Source organism: Aplysia californica, unplaced genomic scaffold (genome assembly GCF_000002075.1).
Source record: "Aplysia californica isolate F4 #8 unplaced genomic scaffold, AplCal3.0 scaffold00470, whole genome shotgun sequence".
NCBI lineage: Eukaryota > Metazoa > Mollusca > Gastropoda > Aplysiida > Aplysiidae > Aplysia > Aplysia californica.
The window spans coordinates 569345-583712 of NW_004797740.1; the positions used below are offsets into that span (position 1 = coordinate 569345).

A 14368-nucleotide genomic window follows, 5' to 3' on the forward strand; every position below is an offset into this window, starting at 1 on the left:
TTCTACAAAAGATCTTGACGATTGAAGCAAGTGATCAAATACGTTACCGCCAAGTGTGGCTTGGCTGCACTCAACAAAACTCAAGGCCAGCAGTGGCTTCCTGATAAAACCGGTCAACCCACAAAATTGAGGGTTGGTCGGTTTTATCCAGGAAAATTTGAGCGACATATAACCGTCTAACCCTCACAGTTTCATTAAAAGCAATTTTTAAAGGAAAAAAGTTTTACGGATTTTCGGTAAAGTGTTTTTATAGGTGTTTAGAGCATTGATTTATCGTTAGACGCCTTTGTTTTGAAATAAAACAGTTTTTTCCTTCTCCTGTAAAATTTACCTTGCTGGGGTTAGTTGGTTTTATCACAAGGCCGACGATATATGTCAATGATTAAGATATTGGCTTATTTTTTACAGCATATTTAATTATTTATTTGCATACCAAGGTACAGTCGGTAGAGATGGGCGGGAAGCGCTTTTTCCTTCCCGAGCAAGAAGACCGAGAAGCTGACCTACTTCTCGCCGGGACCGGTCCTGGGAACGTAAAATACTTCCCGTCTCGTGTATCGAGTAGTGCTTCTCGTCTCGTGACCAATTTCTCTTCTCTCCCCGTAGTTCGAGCCACTCGTTCAGCGAGAAGGCCGACCGTGGTCGAGATATCTCTTCTCGCCCCACAGTACGAGCAACTCGTTTAGCGGGAGTGCCGGGGATCTAAACTTAGAAACTAGGCTTGCCCTGTTGCGCAGGCGGTGAAGGAAGGTAGGGAGACCTAGGCCTAGGCCCTGATCAACTCCCCACTCGCCTTGTCTCGCCACCCTCTTCAGTTTCACACTCAGGACGGCGCGGTGATGGGTGGCACTGTCTGCGTTGTCATTTCTCGCCTCTCGCTCTCTAACTCTCATTACTGTTACTCGTTATGTCAAGCCAACGAGCAGTATCACGTCTCGGTACAGAGCAGTAGTTTAGTGCTCGGGCAGCGACGGGAAGGGCGTTTCTCACAAGAAACGAGTACTCGGCTCGTCTCGTGCCCGCCCCTAACAGTCGAACCTGCCATGATGGCCACCTGTATAATACAGCCACCTGTACAAACGGCCACTTTCCATTTCCCTCCTTGCGTTTTAAAAATATGATTTTAACTGTGTAAAACGGTCACCTGTCCTACGTGGCCACCTTATTTTCTTAACCCACAGTCAAATTTACCTGCCTCAGGCGACCAGGCGTGGTCACTCATTGCCCGACGCTTTGTAAAAAATTTTGAATCGGCCCCTCACACTCTGGACAGGCCGTCATGGTCATAATTCATTCACCTGTCTTTATTGTTAGTCCCTCTAATGAATATTTACCGAAGTTGACCAATGGGTAGGCCTAACAATAAATTTTCAACTGCTGATGAGGTTAGCGGGATCCGTCATAACCTATAACTATAAGTAAGCCCTGCCAACAACTCATGCACAAATCGTGTGTGAGGTGACTGGTTACTATTTTGTTTTCCTAATCTGTAACAAAGTAACAATGGATGGACGTTGACGTGAACTTGCAGCGAAGCATCACTGGTTCTCTGAGTGGTGGCGACGCTTGTGTTTGTTTTACCATGGCACTCAGACTTCATCGTCTTACTTACATAATATTTAGTTTATTTTACCCTTGCTCAAAATCAGTAACAAAAAGAAAGCTAACAAAAAAAACCCCAACAGAACCAACAAAACAGCAACACAAAAAACCCTTCTTACCCCGCCCACCCCCCTTGCTCAAAAGAAACCAAAAACGCTTTTGAATTAGCCTTATGGCAGTCAGTTTGAGACCTGAGATCAGCCCCGGTGTGGACCTCGGGAGAGAATGATTTGCTTTCTTCATTTTGATCAGTCCTGCCGAAGACGACCACCTGTGTTTTACGGCTACTTTTCTCCTTGACAAACTGGTGGCCGTTTTACATAGGATTGACTGTATTGAGATTACTTAAGGGATTGGGGGGGCTACACCTGAAGGCTATCTCGCTTATTAGTGGACCGAATTTTACAACATTTCACACATATAACAAGCATAGTTAGGAGTCTTAAAATCCCCAATCAAATTTGAGAAAAAAGTTTTGTTTCCATGGATACAGCGGCCATATTGGATTTTGTTGACATGTCTTACGTAATGAATACCGCACTTACTGCTCTTAGAAATTGATTGGTTTTTTGTGTGCATCTTCACAAACATTAGATCTAAAAATTTGTGTTGTTTTTTTCTAAAACGAATTAGAAAATTTTTAATGAATTTTTTCCTGAGGTAGTTTTCAAGTTTGCAAAAAAATCCATGAAAATCCACACTCAAGGCACCACCAACAAAAGTCTATTTCTTATATCAAAAATTCAACTGATAAATTTTTAGTATTACATCTTCTCTTCATTCTGTGAAAATGTTGTGAAGATTGGATGAAAAATGGTGGAGTTATTACAAAATATAATAGAGAAAAGTTGCGTTTTGAGGAAACGGCCGAGAAAGAAAAATAAAATTTGACTTTATGAGGAAATGGTGTTGACAAACTTGCCCAGTATGGGAAGAAATGAGGTTTTTGGGGGTTCTTTTGCGATGAAATAGTTGTAGGAGAGGTTGAGGAAGCTAAAAATGCCTACAACTCAAATTCCATACAATACCATGTATAAATGCGTTCTACTGTTACATAAATATTGCTGATTTGGGGATTTCTTAAATTGTTTTTTTTGGTAACTTCTTGGTTCAGCATTTTTTATAACTGTTCCATGCTGAAATGGGCATTAAAATTGTATATGTATTATAATGACAAACTCTTTTTCTTTAATTTCAGTTCTCTCCCTCCGCCATATTGTTGGCTGCTGTAAAGTTTCATGTATCACACTGTCTCATTGGGGAATCACCACCAGTTTCCGTAGGTTTGGCCAGCCCGCTTCACAAACGCATCCCCACCTTATTGCAGAAGGGGAGGTAACTCCGGGCATAACGCGTGCGGAATATCATCAGAGGAGATGCAAACTTGTGCAGGCAGCCGTGAAAACTTTCAGGGGGGTTAAATCTGTGAAAGACCATTTGTTCATTTTTCCATCTTCTACAACGAGCTACATGACAAATGATATCCCTTATCCTTTCAGACAGAATACTGATTTCCTGTATTTTTCTGGATTTCTGGAGCCAGATAGCCTTCTTTTGATTGAAGCAAATCATAAATCTGTGGATGGGGCTCATGTGTCACATTTGTTTGTTCCTCGGAGAGATCCGTCTCGAGAATTGTGGGATGGGCCAAGGTCAGGGACAGATGGTGCCATTAAGCTGACGGGAGTCGATGCATCTTTCACCACAGGAGAACTGGGCAAATATCTTCAGTACTACAACCACCAGCATAAAGACTATGTGTTATGGTACAACCATGGCAGGCCAGTGCACGCAGATTTTCACCATCGGATTTTGGAGCAAGTTATGAAAGACCAGAAACACAAGTGTGTGGAGAATCCCACAATGAATTGCCATAAACTGCGCGCTTTGAAATCTCCAGCTGAAGTGCAGCTTATGCAGCGCAGTGCAGATATCGCATCAGAGGCCTTTATGGAAACTATGAAATTTTCTCGCCCTATGGTAAGACAGTAGAAATGCTTGTATTTTAACAGTAAATTTCAGGCTGTCAATAACTCTCTTCGATTCGGAGAAATGTATTATAACTATAATTTGAGAACACTGTAAATGTTTAAATTGATGTTGAAGGGAATAGCGTTCCTGATTTTTTAAACACTGACAGATGAGGATATCCGATAGTGAATGTGTTTGTATGTGCCCTAGTTTCTATAAGCTTGTTTTTCATTTCTTTTGATCTCATGGGAACCTGTCGTTACTAGAAATCTAGGTGTGGTGACTGGTGTAAATCTTTTATACTTTGATTTACTTGTTGTGCTTCTACTAATTCTTTTAAAAGTATTTTTGATTTAGTGAACAAACTGTTTACAGCTACCATACACTCTTGAGTATATTTTTTAAAAATTTCTGTTGTTGAGCTTATGTTTTTTATGGGTTTTTTCTTCAGGTTAACGAGGCTCACTTATGGGCAAAAATGGACTTTGAGTGTCGGATTAGAGGGGCTGAGTTTTTGGCATACCCTCCTGTTGTTGCTGGTAATTATTGGCCACTGTTTCAGTGCACGGCTATCTCTTATTCTTAGTTGTTTCAACAAGCATTTTTCAGCTGTTGATTAGGTATGCTCTTGACTTGATGATATGCAGTGGTGTCCTCTTGTATTTCAACTCAATAGAATAAAATTCACTGAATGGGATTTAGAGTGAAGTTGTCTTCTCTGTGTAGGGAAACCTAACAATGACAGACTATCCTTTTAACTATAAGAAAATTCTATGGGGATCAGCAATACTGTGTCAGTGAAATTGTCCCCAGTGTTATCAAAGTAGTGTAATGGTCTGTATGAAAATGTCACATATTTTATTATGTGTTGTTTTTTTTTATGCATCATAAAGACATGTGGTTGAGAAATGTGTTCAAGAGTATTTCTTAAACTGTAACAATTGATCCTAAAACACATTTATTCGATTTTTTTTTCTTAGGAGGGACTCGAGCGAACATCATTCATTACATCACAAATAACCAGGTGATTGTTGATGGTGATTTGGTGCTGATGGATGCTGGATGCGAACTTCATGGATATGCCAGTGATCTCACCCGTACCTGGCCAGTGTCAGGTGAGTGTGAACAGTGTAGGGAAATGAGGGACTTTCCATTCTCTGCAAAAAGTAGATGAATTTCCTTCAAGGCCTGAAGACCCGAAACAGTCGGAGCTTATTCCAATATTGTTTGAGGCCGGCAACTCAGAGCAGTGTCAGGGTGGAACCGGCGGCCAAACTGGAAACCATCAGCTACAAGCCTGCTCAATGCTTGAGGCACTTAGAAGCACATATTGCGCCAGCTCTTGGGTGAACCAGAACTCTACAGGAGCCTGGAGGACCTGCAGCGAACAACAGCATTTGTACTAGAGACCTGGATGTCTATTTAGAGAAAAGTGAGAAGAAGAAGAAGATTGTGTGGGGCCTGACTAGTGAAACAAAGTCACTTCCTTATCCTTGATGGACTGCTAGTTTGAAGCTGATTCAGCCTGCAGTAAGAGCTGAGTGCTGGCTGGAGGTAGAGAAGATCACCCTGAACAGGGACAAGGGGAGAGCTCTTCTTTTCCGCCTGTTTCCAATACTAGGGTGAAAGAGGTGGATGGTGATGAGGAGCTGATTGGCTTTTCATGATTTTTGTTCCCATCCCCAGAAGTTTGATAGTTTAGGGCTGCTATGACTCTGCTTTCAGGGCCAGCAAAAAGACAGAAATACAGTCGAACCTGTGTAAGACTGAATCGCAAGGGAGCCAGAAAAAAAATTATGTCTTAGACACGGGATTTAGTGGGGAGATGGAGGGAGGTTTCAAAGGCCCAGCCGATGGGATCAAGGCAAGGGTCGCTTGCCCGGTCAGCAAGCAGTAGTCAAAACTTCACACCTCTCAACTGCTATCATCTATGATAATGGCATGCATTAGTCTTACTTATCTATTGCCTCCAGTGCTTGCTTTTCATAGGACCACTGTTTGACCATTGCCTCCAATGCTTCCACCATTAGCCCCACGCATTGGTGTAACAAGCACAGTCAACCAATGCCACCCTTCACTGCCATGTAACAATGATTCAAGGTGCTCTTTTCCTTGCTGGCCGTGCGATCAGGGCGGCAGGCATTGGTCAAATTAATTTCTCACTTTTGGCTTCTGGCTACCCAGGAAAGTTTCCGCGGTGGCTCTCTACTCAAGCCCTTTCACTGGTATGCGTGAGATTTCACACCCACACCACCCTAACCATCTGCATCGCTCGGGGCTCACATAGAATCATAGATGGGGTGATAACCTGGGTACCTGGAGGTGTCATCTCTGACTCAGATGTAGATGGATAATGACCCGCCATCTTTCACGGTCGCGAGCTGCTGTTGCACATTCTGCCATATCCAGGCCAGTCCATGTTCTTATGATGTCCTTTCATCTTATTCTTTTCCTTCCTGTGGCTCTCCTGCCCCACATCTTTCCTTCAAGCACCTCTGTCACAATGGTCTCTTGTCGTTTTAAGTGGCCATAATATTTTCTACGTTTTTTTTGTTCAGCAGGGTTTGTTTTGTGTGTAGAATCTGACACATCTCTTTGTTTGTTTTTTTTGTTTTCCAACTTACTCTGGCCATTCTACGGTAACATCACATCTCAAACGCATTTATTTTGTTTTCTTCTTTCCTTGTCAAAGTCCAGGTCTCTGCGCCATATAACATCTACCCCCAAATTGCACCCATCTCCCCTTCTTTGCCCGGTGGCATGGCGTTAAGTTTAGAGCCGGTGGAACCCGACTTGTGAGTTTTGTTTCAAATCAGGGCTGAATGGGCAAAGCATTTTCCATCTTAGACAAGTGAAACCCTCGGAAGGGAGGGGATTTTCCTTTACGTTTCCACGTTGGACAAGTTCCCGTTTTATACAGGTAATTAAATAGGAATGTATCAAGGGGGGGAGCGGGGAGATTCAGTTAAGACAGGTTTCCGTTTTATACAGTTTTCAGTTAAGGCAGGTTCGACTGTACTCGATAGAGACTTTCCCTCTAAGCGAACTAGTGTCTTTTGCAAGCAATGGTGAAAAGCCTTACCACGACATCATAGATACATAAAGCTAACTGCCAGCAGCAGCCAGTGATGCTGATTCACACTTTGGTTTTTAATGGGGACCTACTGCTTTAACTCATTCAGTGCTGAGGGAAAACTTATTTACTTCCCTGCTGTGCTGAACATTTTCTGAGTTAATGGGTTAGGTTGAGGGTTTATTTGAAAAAAGATTATAGTAAATAAAATTCTTCTTCTATTATCACATTTTTTTCTACTGCTTATTCATAACTGAATGTAGTGTCTTGTGATTCTGTTAACTTTTATGCCTGTGGGTGTATAAATTTAAAAATAGCTGTGATGTTTGGATCGAGATCTAATTGTGAGCCTTGGGTAGTGGGAGAAGTATTTATTATTGTAAGTGCATTTCCCTTTGACATTATGTTCTACCCACTAGAATTTCTGCTAGGGTAGCAGATAATGAAGTCTTTTCTTCTTTCCATAGACATATGTCACACCTACATAGCAAAAAAAACCCCCCAACTTAATGGGTGGTTGGCAGGTGCTCTGGTGCGGTTTGCTTTTTCTTTCCTTTCAAACATTATCTCTCTTCCTTTTTTGCATTTGTTACTCTCTTGTAACACTTTTAATCTTTCACACTTATATGACCTAATTGTCTTTGCAGGTGGTGTAAAACTCTTACTAAAACATAAGAAAATCCCAACTTCTTTATTATACCTTTGTTTTCCTCTTGTAGGCAAGTTCACCAAACCCCAAAAGGAGTTGTACAATGCAACGTTGCGAGTTCAGGAAGCCTGTATCAAACTGTGCACCAACCAGTACTCCCTGGATGAACTCTTCCACGAGATGCTGCTGCTATTGGCAGAGGAACTGACGCACCTGGGCATCATCGCCGCTGAGAGCTCTCCTGAAGAAAAACTGCAGGTACGTGAAATGAAATGGAGGCTGAAGTGGAGGTTTGTTAACTCTTTATCTCCGAGGGGAGTAAACCCACTGTGCCAGGGCAGTCTTTTGGTACAAAATCTAAAAGTGACATGTATGGCACTAAATTGATCATCAAATCACAACAAGTGAACATACTTTGAGAGTTTGTAATCTAATGAATGAACACCCGGTTAAAGCGACTTGTTTTTGGCAATTACCGAAAAGTAATTTGACGTTGAAGCTGTTGTACAGGAATGTGCGCCCGAGCCGTTGCCAGCGGCTCACCGGCACAGCAGTTCTGACCGCAAGCCGCTGGAAGTTAACTCATTCAGTATTAATAACAGGAATTTTGGAAAATTGGGAAAACCACCCCCCACCCCCTTTCCTCCCAAAATGTGCGCACCCACACACGCGCGCGCGCGCATGCACGCACGCATTCACACATGGACGCACACACTCCACGGCTGTTACCGACCGCCAACTTAGTCAAACCGCCAGCCCGCGGCACTCCCCGTAACCCGATACTCTGTGACCCCGGTCACCGGGTCAGCGCCGCCGGTTCACTGCCGATGCCGAGTTACGGTTGTTTTCTTATCACACGATGTTTTTTAAGCATATAAACTGAGACAGTAAACAAAAACTATTCTAGTGATCTCACAGAAAATCACACACACTGAACGATCAATATAGTGTGGGCACGTAGAAGCGATCGTGAAACTGTACTGGGTACTGTTGCAGACATACGGATGCCATAAAACTGTATAGCAATTATGCAAAGTTGTAAAGGGGTCTGATGTTTTAAATAAAAATTGAACATGATCTTTGCTTTTGATTTTGACAAAATTAAGGAAATATGATGAAAATAGGATAAAGTAAACACTCACGTGGTGGCATCATTGTACGCTCCGTCAAAGCAAAGATATTGAAGCTTGAATGCAGAATCACAGAAAATTAGGATCCTTGATGTTTCTTTTCTGGCCTTTATAAGTTTTGTGAGTAGTATGGGTTGTCCTCTTGTTTTGCACTGAATCGTATTGGTACTTGAATTTTTTAATTTTCTCCTAACTAAATGAGTATTACGTTTTTTTCTTCTTTTGTTAGTGGTCGCGTTGGGGAGATCTCTAGAGACTGAGAGAAGAGTTTGTCGTGTTTAAATGCTGAAGAGGTGCTGCTATCTACCATTAGCTGTGTAGGTTTGGATGGCGTGGATGTAGCAATAGGGAGACTTGAGGTGTTGCTATCTACCATTAGCTGTGTAGGTTTGGATGGCGTGGATGTAGCAATAGGGGGGAGTTGAAGCTCAAACTCACTGTGGCCTGTGGTTGATGATGCAGCGCTAGTATCGAGAGATGCGATGTCTTCGTCCTGTCTTTCTTCATGACTAGTATTGTCCTCTGTGTGTGTAGATGGCTCTGCAGTTTGAGTTACTTGTTGTGTTTGCCGAGTCTTCAAACGAAGATCTATGTGGTGAATGTGTTGTTTTTGTAGCTTCTGATGTTTTCGTTGTTACTAATTCTATTGGAGTGTTCTTGCTCCCCATTGATGTGCGATGATAGTGTGTGCATATCGAGCAGTCACTAGCGCGTATATCAGACAGAAAAGCTGTCCACAAATTTGAGGAGGTTTCAGCTGCTTTTCTTGCGTTTATTATAGTTCCCTCAAACGAATGGGTCCTACTGCGCTTTATCTTGTTGGTACAGGCATAACATATCGTCAAAGAATGTTTACTCCTTTCATCAACTGCTATCGTAACCCCAAATACCAAGATATCGTGTGCAAAGTCAATGCATTTGTACGCTTTTCTCTTTTGCAATTTCTGTTTTCCTGATAGACTTCTACCACCACATGTTCTACAAAGTTCATGAATATACCGAACATGGGACGCTTCATCATGGCACTCCATTAGGAATATTAATGTTCCAATACTCCACAGCAAAAAAGCAGAAGAAATCCAAACAAGGCGAACGAGGATGGGGTACTTTCACACTCCAAGGTCTACACAAAATCGGTCACTATGAATCACACAGAATACGTACAATGTTCTCTTTTCCTCATGTAACTCAGTACTATTTTCTCAAGAGTAATCAAGGAGAAAAAATTTAATTGTGGGCTCAATTATTGAGAAAAATGACTTTAAATAAAAATAAATAGATGCAAGTTGCTTTAAAAGTAATAAAGGATAGAGTGCATTTCTCAGCAAGCAGGATTAACACTAGTGAACGCACACAAGAGAAAATTATATCGTCTTGTCGGGTTGAAGTAGCCCTTTAAAATGAGACCCCACATGGAGACATCGCATCTTTAGATCGGGAGATATTGGGGATCAAATTAATCGAAAATGACTGGACTCAAGTTTCCTGGGCACGGCCGAGGCATGCCGGGAGTGCCGCTGCCGTCACGGTACCTTGCACGGCTGACAGCTGATTTATTACCGTCTCGGGGTGGTCGGCGGGAAACCCTTGCCCGGTAACTAAACTGGCGGTTTTGGGGCGATTTAGACAGCCGTGACTCACGCACACTCATGCCACACACTAACACATACGGTACACATACTCATATACATGCACACACTCAAACACATACACATGATCAATGTTTTCACATTCTGGTGGTCACTGTTTGTCTTGAGTTGTCTTTGTTAAGCCTGGGGGTTCCGACTAGTTTTGTAAAATTCTGTGTCATATTTATTTTGTTTTCAAAATGTTGCTTTACGATTGTTTGAACTGGTTTGATTCTTACTTTTGTGAACATAGATTGTGGTTTATTTATTTTTATTTTTAAAATCTAAGATTTTTCATACTTCCTGTTCCCAGGATAGAGAAAGATAGAGTCTAGAGAAAGCAATGACGAAGAGAGAGAGGGGGAAAAAAGCAATAGACAGAGAGAGAAAGCGGGAATGAAAGGAAAAAAAGAAAGAGAGACCGATAGATAGATAGATAAACCCATACGCTGACAGGCAGTGCACTGATTTTGTTCCTGGACTTATTGAGTCCGTATGCTTTGTGTGTATGTGTGTGTGAGTAGTTTGTCAAAACAGTGACGTGTGAGGCAGCGTGATTTTTTCAGGCGCTTGTCAAAACAATGAAGGGGAAGAAACTGGCATTTTCCCGCAGGTTTGGGAATTTTTATTGCAATTTTGTTTTTTGGCTTCACACCTTTCATGTCCATTGAAGAACATATTTCTGTGTGTATTTTACTGAAAATCGTTGCTTAAAGGCCCAAAAAATGTAAATTTTCAGTTTTAATGGACTCTCCAGCTAAGGAAATAACAGAACTTTGGCAACCAATTTCTTGCTAATTTTACCTCTGAATAGTCTGAAACCAGGCGACACCTACCTCCTTCAATCGTCAATATTTCAATTTGTATCGAAGATGAATGGATATTTTTCATTGAAAGCAAGACAAATGAACAAGCTTTAAGGTGTACTAACAAGTCTACGCGCCCGAAAATTGACGAGCGCCTGATTCCGCCGCGTCGTGACACAAAGGATTTCTCCACTTGTTTGTGCAATGCTGTGAGTGTTTGTTTCCCTCTTGCAGCTGGCCCGTAAATTCTGCCCCCACCACGTGGGTCACTATCTGGGTATGGACGTCCACGACACCAGCACCATGTCTCGCAAGGCCAAGCTGAAGCCCAACATGGTCATCACTATTGAGCCTGGTAGGTCAATGGTAGTGGGAAATTGTACATGTATTAGAATTATTAGATTTTTCTCCCTCTTCAACATAACTTAGTTCCACTTGACAATTCTCTGAAAAGACATGAAGAAGACATTAATTTTTTTGGGTCTAAATCTAACCACGCTTTCCACATTTCCCTTCTGAAATAATTCCGTGCAAAGTCGTTTTTGTAAAGCAAGAGAGATTGAAAATGGATGCCTAGAAAGTTTAGATCAAATGATATGTAAACATCCACTTCATGTACTGCTATTATACAGGGCCTGAACACCAGCTTATTATTTGTTTGGAGAAATAATGCAGAATTTAAACAGAATCTAAGATGAAAGCTGCAAGACTGATTTGAAATATGTTCATCCTGTATGTCGTCCGTTGGTGCCCCACTCTTTGCTGCAACAGGCGTCCATCTATCTTCCCTGCTCTCTGCTTTGGTGTACCACTTTATGAAGTTGTAAACAACTGTCAGATTTTATGTTTTCAGTGAATGATGTAAGATGTCTGCCTTTATTTATCTTTGCTCTGCAGCACAGTTGTCATCAGGTCTGTTTTTATCTTTCTGTTTACACGAGGAAGGCATTTGTGTCTTCTTTTGCTGCTGATCTTAGAAAGCATACTACACTGTGTATGAAGTTATTTCACTACACTTTCATTTCTTCTTTAATCTGTCTATTTTTCTTATTTTTGTGTCTGGGATTTTTCTGTTGTCATGCTTACTTTTATCCTTTAATTGCAAGTAAAACCCAATAACGTGCTCTTTCGTTCATTTCATTTCATGTACTTCTCTGAAAGATTTGAAAACTTTCTTCCATTGGCAGGAATTTACATCAGAGAAGATGACTTTACCGTCAGTCCAGAGTACAGAGGCATCGGTATTCGTGTTGAGGATAACATTTTGATCACAGATTCTGCCCCGCTCAATCTGTCTGCCTCCTGCCCTAAGGAAATAGAGGAGATTGAGGGCATAATGGCCGCTCGTGCTTAGGTCTGTCAGGTTTCTAGTAAAAGTCAAGTAGCCCGTAGCCTACCCCCCATCTCAAAACCAAAACGGCAAGACCAAGGTTGAACATCTAGGGTCACCATGGAGGTCACAGGGGAGGTCACTGTGGAGGTCACCCTGAAGGTCACTGTGGGGTTCCAGCCATGTCTTGTTACAGTAACAGGAAACAGCAGACTGCGATCGTCGTGACGCACAAAGAAATCAGGAGTTGTACGGTACTTTACTTTTTTCACTGTCTTCAGCAAGATGAAGAGAAAAGAGGAGATAGAAAGCATATATACGTGTCCTGTGTCCAGAGAATTGAGGAGACACAGAAGAAGGAATCTTTAAGCTCCCCCCCCACAAAACGGAGTGGAAGGAGTGCATCTTTTTCCACCAATAGCAGTGGGGATACAGAGCAAATCTATCTGTGATTTTTCAATGTTCAGCCATGTAGAATTGAAGATGGTCCCATCAGTTCACTAGAGTTGGGTTGCCTTCATGTGACCCAGTTGGACTTTATGCAATATCCTCCTACCTGACATTTTTCTCCTGCCATTTTGCGTTCTTGGATTCCCTTTGGTCGTGCAACCCATTCCGTAGGATCTTGTCAGACCGTAATGGGACTGGAATGTGTTGTTTGAAGCTGTCTGAGTTTGGGGGATATGTGTGTTATGTGTACATTATGCGTTAGGCTACGGGACTTGTAATCGTGAGGTTGCGGGTTTGGGGGTTCGAGCCGCGGGCCTGGCGTTGTGTCCTTGGGAAAGGCTCTTTGCACGAATTTTCCTCACTTCACCCAGGTGGAAATGGGTACCTGGCCATAGAGAGTGAAAGATCTTGTCTGTATGTTAGTGTTTTGGCGCCTTCAAATGGTCTCTTGCACTGTATGCTTCCCAGGCAGTTGAGGTTGTTTCAGAATGCTCTCAGGTCTGCTGGGGTAATAGTATAGAGTGTGAAGCTTGTTGAGCGGGGATTTGCGCAATATAAATGCTATCTATTATTTTTATTATTATTACATGATGTATACATGATGCATGTCTGGTCACCAGGCTGTAGCAACTTTGGGTAGAAGGACATCTGGTCATATTGAGAATCGGTCTTTTTTTTTGTGTGTGTGTGGTTATTTTATTTATAAGTTTGATTTTGATTGTTGATATATAATTAAGAATTGGTGGATGGGGAGTGAATAAGGATTTTTTTTTTTTATGTAAAAAAAATTTCTTTGTTTACTTGTTGATATATGACGAGGAATTGGTTTGGGGAGGGGAGGGGGATGGAGGAGGGGTGTGGAGAATAAGGCTTTTTTGTGTTTGTTTAATACAGTGGAATCCTGTTGTAACGAGAGGGAGGGGACTGGTGTCAAATGTCCACTATAGCAAGATTCTCATTATAAGGGACCCAGTAATAAATTCAAGGAAAATAGTAAAGTAGGCCTAATCTATGAGTCTGGTTTTCGGTTTATTTCTTTTTGTAATTTCCCCTGAGGATGATTTGGTTCAACATGACCTTTAAGTCTTACTTGATCAAAAGTTGAATCAGGTTTCTTTCTCAAACGCTAGCGATATTGACAGCTCGGCGTTGGCGATCAGAAAGAAAGTTCTCTAGGCTAACTCGCCTGCTGTGTTGTCCCCCACCCCACCACACCCTGTGGGGCGTTCCGTCTGCTTGCGAACAAAGGAAACATACCACACCCCGCCCACGTCACACATTCACTCCGTCCATCACAGTACAGCACTATGACCTCTCCATCCCTGCATCGGTGAAGTGAGAGGCATGGTAGACCTAGATAATTTAGACTAGGCTGGCCTATCACACGATGCGTTCTGCTTGTCTGTGCATGCCACACTCTCCCCACTCATTCAATCAGGCCTTCATTGTTGGCACTCGTGGGCTCTCCCATTCTTTGTTTCGCTAGATCACCAACAAGTTTCTCAACTGGCGAGGTTTTACATTAATAAATAGCCTTTGCGCTGTGCACAACAGCAGCTGTATTACGGTACAACCGACTCCCGTGTTTGTCCGATTGCGCTATAGCAGTATTTTATTTACAAAGATAAAGAAGGGGGAAAAACGGGGTTTTAGAATTGTGTCTTAATAATAGACTTCTGGTTGTTTGAGGACTCGTTATAAGTGGATTCCACTGTACTTGTTTGTTTGT

General features: G+C 42.2%; 1 protein-coding gene across 1 annotated transcript in view; it reads left to right on the forward strand.

Annotated features, from left to right (window-relative positions):
- The window catches only part of LOC101853254 (xaa-Pro aminopeptidase 3), a 21749-nt gene extending 8766 nt beyond the window's left edge, over positions 1–12983 (forward strand). Inside the window, exons 3-8 of the mRNA XM_005105429.3 lie at positions 2801–3582; positions 4025–4112; positions 4554–4688; positions 7366–7553; positions 11094–11214; positions 12047–12983. Coding sequence (XP_005105486.1) covers positions 2801–3582; positions 4025–4112; positions 4554–4688; positions 7366–7553; positions 11094–11214; positions 12047–12213 — 1481 coding nt within the window. The 3' untranslated portion in view covers positions 12214–12983. The remainder of the gene's footprint in view (positions 1–2800; positions 3583–4024; positions 4113–4553; positions 4689–7365; positions 7554–11093; positions 11215–12046) is intronic.
- Positions 12984–14368: the final 1385 nt, after the last annotated feature.